The sequence below is a fragment of the Montipora foliosa genome, chromosome 5 (genome assembly GCF_036669935.1).
Source record: "Montipora foliosa isolate CH-2021 chromosome 5, ASM3666993v2, whole genome shotgun sequence".
Classification (NCBI taxonomy): domain Eukaryota; kingdom Metazoa; phylum Cnidaria; class Anthozoa; order Scleractinia; family Acroporidae; genus Montipora; species Montipora foliosa.
The window spans coordinates 43,030,319-43,036,271 of record NC_090873.1 but is presented as its reverse complement, the minus strand read 5'-3'; the positions used below and the strand labels follow the sequence as shown (position 1 = coordinate 43,036,271).

Here is a 5,953-nt window from a genome sequence, read left to right as displayed (position 1 = left end):
TCTGTATTATCTTAGGCGGGGGCAGATGTAGTGAAAACTATTATTAGTTATCGATAGAATTGTTTCCTCGCCAGGAAGCACTCGCTTCAAAGCTTTTTGAATTTCCTACGGTGATACAATCTAATTACTGAAAATATCGCAAAATATTCGTGTTGCATAACATTTTGCCCAAATTTTGTCTGGCCAAAAATTCTCAGCGCACTCAAAGCCAAACTAAGCGCTTTCAAACAAAAAAATTGACCTCAAAATATACGAACCACACTTTTGAGGATATTTATTAAAGAAACAATACCTTTTCGTAAAGAGTTAGTTTTCTTCCTCTAAAGCTAATTTTATATATACTTTAGACATAACTTCAAATAATTTTTTGTCAAAAAGACAAAATAGCGAAAGAACATTTCTTTCGCGGGATTCCGCCGGCAGACAATGAGTTGACTCACAGGACATGTTACCTAAATAGACAAATGCAGGCACTTTAGTTTATTTTATTTAAAGATTCACCCTAAGGTGGGTGTTAATACAATAGGACAATTAGTCTCCTTGCAGGTATTTACACCCAAAAATGTGCAGTACATCAAGTCTTTGGAATACAAGTACAGCTAAGGCAGCATTTACACCAACGCAATTTGTACCAGCATCAAGACTGATGGCGAAACCAGGTCGATTTGAAAACGCTGCCAAAAGTGGAGCGTTTTGAAAACAAGACGGTTTCATCTGTCGTGCAGCCATGAAGGACTCATTAACCGTCGTAATTAACTCGGGGGTAACGAGATATAGTTGAAGTAATTCCCAGAGCGCTTGCATACGAACAAAATACCGCTCGCTAAATTTCCACCATTACCGAAGCAGATCACTGTGTCTATAAGGCCCGATTTACACGGTTCGATTTTTGTCGCATGCGATCGACAAGCTTACGACAGGCCTACAACTCGTTTACGATTGTCACGTACGTAAGAAAAATGTCGTAGTATTTTTAAAACATATTTTAAAACGCTGCGACAATCGTATCGTTGGTTTGTCGTAAGCTTGTCGCATGCGCAAAAAATCGTACCGTGTAGATTCGCCCTAATACCCACGTCCATTATATTCGACATTAAAATGATTTAATCTCAAAAAATAGAAGCTACACGTAATAGTGGTTACATATTGAGGCAAAATTAAGCGAAAAACCCCTTTTGCTATCCAGCTCACAAAATGGTATCAAACTTCAGTGATTACGCCGATTTTTTTCAAATACTTTATGGATAATTTACATAGCTGTGAATCGTAACAAAGTTGCAAAATGCCCCTAAAAATTTCTCAAAACAAAGTTAATGATAAGAAACTGAAAATTAATTGAATTAGGATAAGTAAATTAGTCAATGTCGTCCTGTTTCCTTTTGTTTGTAAATGACTGACTTTTGAATGTAAGCTATAAAGAACTATTTATCGTCGTTGGCATATCGACGTCATTGCGTGAATCAATATGGTCTGACATATTTGGACAAGTTTTATTCCCAACTTTAAAAGTGAAAAGCCAGTCGTATATTTAGTCGTTCAAATTTCTTTCCATCGGCCTTATTGCGTGCAATGGATAGTCATTTTGAAAGTCAGCTTTGTCTCGGAAGTGGGATTTCTTTCCTTTTGATGATCTTCTTCGTTTCGCTTCCCAATGGTTTTATCTTAATGGTGATGGTGAGAAATCCTTTGCGATGCTTCAAGAGAGTGTTTTCAGTGCACCTGGCGTTCATATCAGCAATGGATCTTTTCGTTGGTCTTGTGGTTTGCCTGGCACAAGCCGTGGCGAGATTTCTGTGCGTGTTCAGCGATCGAAGTATTCCACAAGAAGGGGAAATCGTCCAGACATTAAGCTACGTCGGAATCAACTGTTCAATCTTGTTAGTGACCGCGATGTCGATCGATCGCTTCGTAGCTGTTATTTTTCCTCACACATATCGCCAAAGAATGAAACCGAAGACAGCCGTTGTTTGCAACTCGTGCATTATTGTTTTCTCGTCCATCTTTGCCTCACTTCAGCTGACCAACATTTCAATGGATGTCTACATTGCCATTGACATACATTTACACACCACGTTTCCTCTTTCCACGACTGCAGTAGCTTATCTCGGAATCTTCTACTTTTTGAAGAAACAATCACGAGTTGGTCTTCAGAGACAAGCCACCATGCCAAGCAACACTTCTTTGAACGACAGGAAACGAGAAAGGGCAGCCAAAATGGAAAATAAAATTGCGACAACGTCATTTCTTATTTTGGTGTTTCTTATTCTCTCGCTAATTCCGTATTTTGCTGTCATGGGTTTAGGAATCCACTGTGAAAGCTGCGCAAAACAAAATTGGTTCTTCATCGTCAGGGAATCATCCACGGTCATCCTGTTTCTGAACTGTGGGGTTAATCCTTTCTTGGCGTCTTTTCGCATCAACGAATTGAAGAAATCTTGCGCAGTCATGCTCGGCTTTAAAAGAAAAGATGACGAAACAGCTATAGCCAGGTTTTCTTCGGTAACAGCGCCTATGCAATCCAGAACAGGAGAATCAACAAAAAGTGACTTTGTAGTCTGAAATGGTGCATTTGCAATTCAACCCTTCAGGAAAAAAAATACTCTCCAGGTTGTATGTTTGGGGGACTCAGTTTATCCGTATTCTTGCGGGAAGGGGGAAATTTGTTAAGTAAAGGAAGTAAATGAGCACTGAAGGTAAAGGAAAAACAAGAAAAAGTGCGCCGAGATGACGTGAAGAACAAACTAGTCAACTGGCCTGGCTAGGTGGGATGCAGGGATTACACAGTGGTGAGAGCACTCGTCTCCCACAAATGTGGCCCGGGTTTGATACCCAGACTCGGCGTGTATGTGGGTTGAGTTTGTTGTTCTCTTCTCTGCATCGAGAGGTTTTTCTCCGGGTACTGCGGTTTTCCCCTCTCCTCAAAAACCAATTGACTTGATTTACGTTGATTGTTAATTTCAATTTACAGTGTCCCCAATTAGTGCTCCAGCGCTAGAACGACTACACACTTAAATAAAGTTCCTAAGTTCCTAAAGTTCCAGCTACTCTTCCTTGTAGGTTGTGAAGTGCGCAGCGAAAGCATAAAACCGAAAGATGTCTACGCCTAGAAGCTGCAACTGTATGGAAGAAGAATGGCCTCATAAACGCAATTGCTTTACTTGATTTCGTATCCGCAGTTCGGTATATGATTCATTTCATATATCATTTCATTCATTGATCCATTCCTCACGGGAAAATTAGAACCGACAAATGACCAGCTCCCAACGTCAGGAGCCTCATATATAGCTTAGTTGCCGGTTAGAGCGTTGCACCGGTATCGCGAGGTCACGGGTTCAAACCCCGTTGAAGTCTGAATTTTTCAAGCTTCTCTACGCAGTCGCTAAAATTGCGTCCATAACTGCGAGGATCATAGCTTTACTTGATTTCATATTCGCAGTTCAGTATACAATTAATTTCATATATCATTTTGTTCTTTAAACCGCGCTTTCCATCGTTGATGCTTTGTACAACGCTGTCCCCTTTGACCAAAATGTGGAGAAAAGAAATGCTCCAGTCGCGTTTCGCGTGATTTCCAAGACTTAGGAGAGTTGGTTATGTTTCCAGTCGAATGTGTGCGGCTGCGAGCCCGATAAGGCCCAACTAGGGCTGAAAGAACTGGATATGATAATATTCCCTGGTTTGACTCGGTTTGTGTTACTTTTTAAATTTTTAGTTTACAGTTAAACTTTCGAAAAGTCCTTCGTCTCATGTAGATGGCGCGCGGAACGAAGGTCAACCTCTCGCGACTTCGTCGCTCGCTCATATCATCCACTTCGCGTACGAAAAATCACGTTCCGCTCGCCAAAACATTTTCTCCTAAGATTCTCGTGAGGTCGACTTGTGGCAAGTCTAGTTTACAGTGTCGCAAATTAGAACTCAGCGCTAGAAGATTAGACACTTGAATGGAGTTCCTTTTCCCTTGTTTTGAATGTAACTGAACTCTTGACGTGGCCGAAATTTGAGACTTTGAGGTGTCAGTGGAGTTCCTGTATCATTTCTCTATAATTTGAAGTTTTGATGATCGGTGGCAAGGGACGATAACTCATGCCCCATCATAGTTTTTTTTTTTCAAAATATATTTTTAGTTTCGCAAAGCTATTTTAACTTCTCTTTCCCAATGCCACACATGTTTAAAAGTTCATTACGTCATTACAACTGGCCAATCAGGTGCCTCTCTAAAATGGCTGCTTAGCTAAAATGAAGGCCAATAGATGGGGAATCCGTTCTCTTACCTCATCCCCTATGCTAACCCATCGATGCGAGAAATTTTGGTCTTATAGCCATGACGTAATCGACCGTCCGTACCTACGTACGTCCGTACGAACATTCGTCCACCCTTCCATGTATGCTAATGTGACCAGTATCATGCTAGTTTACAGCATACATCTTTGATATTGGACATTCATCTTTTGATCAATTGAAACCTGTCAAATCAAGGTATCCGCTGACCAGTATCACGTGACCATATCGTGGACTCAAGCTTAGAGCTCACCGAGGCTAGCTGGTTTTTTTTTTTTAGGTTGACCGCTGACTAGGTACTTGTTTTCGATTGGATTGCAGGCTCAAGCCAAGTTAACTCACCTAAACATAAGCGAGGCTTCATTTTTCGCTGCCTTTTTCTCTGTATTGCAATTTTTGGCATATCTTTAGAAGCTGTGATAAGGTTACATGATGTCTGGAGGACCTATGACTAGAACAGGAAAGAAAGGAGAGCAAAGAGAGCGACAACCACAAAACAGAATACCAGTAATATCCCATACTTAGTGAAAGAAGTTACTCCACATATTCTTTCCATAGGCACTAAATAAACCGTTTGTTATTTTCAGAAAGTGGTTTAATCGGTTTTTCCTTTGTTCAGGAATGAAAATCGAATTTTTATGGTCAACTGGAATTAAGTAACAATTATCTGTACTCTTTTGAACATTGATTTGTTTGGAAGTTGATTTGTTTGTTTTGCTGTAAAATGCAAGCGAACAAGTGCTTTTTAATCCGTTTGCCCAACTGGTTTTCGATGTGCTTCGACAGTGACAAGAAAATTTTGCCCTTGTGTTATAAACATGTAATCGCAACGACTTCTCGTAAAATTAGGGGGTAGTTTCACTAGCTTGTGTTTTCAAAAATTGGAATAATAAGCATTATTTAAGTGTTGGAGCGGATCTTGTTTGAAGTTCGTCCTTTCTTGGTTCCATTGCCGTATTTTGCCGATTCTTGGTCCAAGCCATGATCGCTTTCAGAGATAAAGTGGAATATAAAAGTACATCGACCTTGAACTGACTTTTAACGTGATTCCTATTTGCTGGCTATTGACAGTTGACTCTGAAATGTCTTTTTTCCTTTTCCATTCGTTCGCTAAGGGTGTGCTTCTTTTCTTTTAAAACTCGTGCGGTTCAAGAAAAATTCATTGCCAAACTGGTGAATTCCAAAGTAAATTTCACTCGAAAAAGCGATATCGCACTCATAGCTTCGTGATTCACGCGATATCGGTTTTTTTGCGTAAAATGTACCGAGGATTTCTTTAGTTAGGCAATGAACTTTCTATAGAAGAAAGCAAAGAAAATGATTTAATTGTTAAAGCAGCAACCGGAAACATCAAACTGACGCGGACAATTCGAAACCTTTTATTTTCTCTAACGTTACAGGCAGTAAGAATAAATAACGAGGGAGCTCCGCTTTTAGGCTTGGCTATAATCTATATATTAGTTTATGGGTAACTTTTTTTTTTTGATTGCCGTGATGACTCAGTTTTCGTTTCTTTTGTCAGGCTTTGAGTTCTCCTTTTTAGTGATGCTGAATGAGAAAATCCAGGGGCACCCAACGTCAATTTTCGGAAAATATCTGTTCGGAGGACGATTTGAGATCTAGAATTTTCGAAATATTTGTTGTAAAATTTTATGCTTGCCTCCCTCTCCTAGGA

At 39.9% G+C, this 5,953-nt stretch overlaps 1 protein-coding gene across 1 annotated transcript; it reads left to right on the top strand.

Annotated features, from left to right (window-relative positions):
• The first annotated feature begins 1,665 nt into the window (after nucleotides 1–1,665).
• Nucleotides 1,666–2,559, top strand: LOC138002776 (adenosine receptor A1-like). Its single transcript, XM_068848757.1, has one exon. It carries the CDS (start codon nucleotides 1,666–1,668, stop codon nucleotides 2,557–2,559), a length of 894 nt encoding a protein of 297 aa, XP_068704858.1.
• Nucleotides 2,560–5,953: the final 3,394 nt, after the last annotated feature.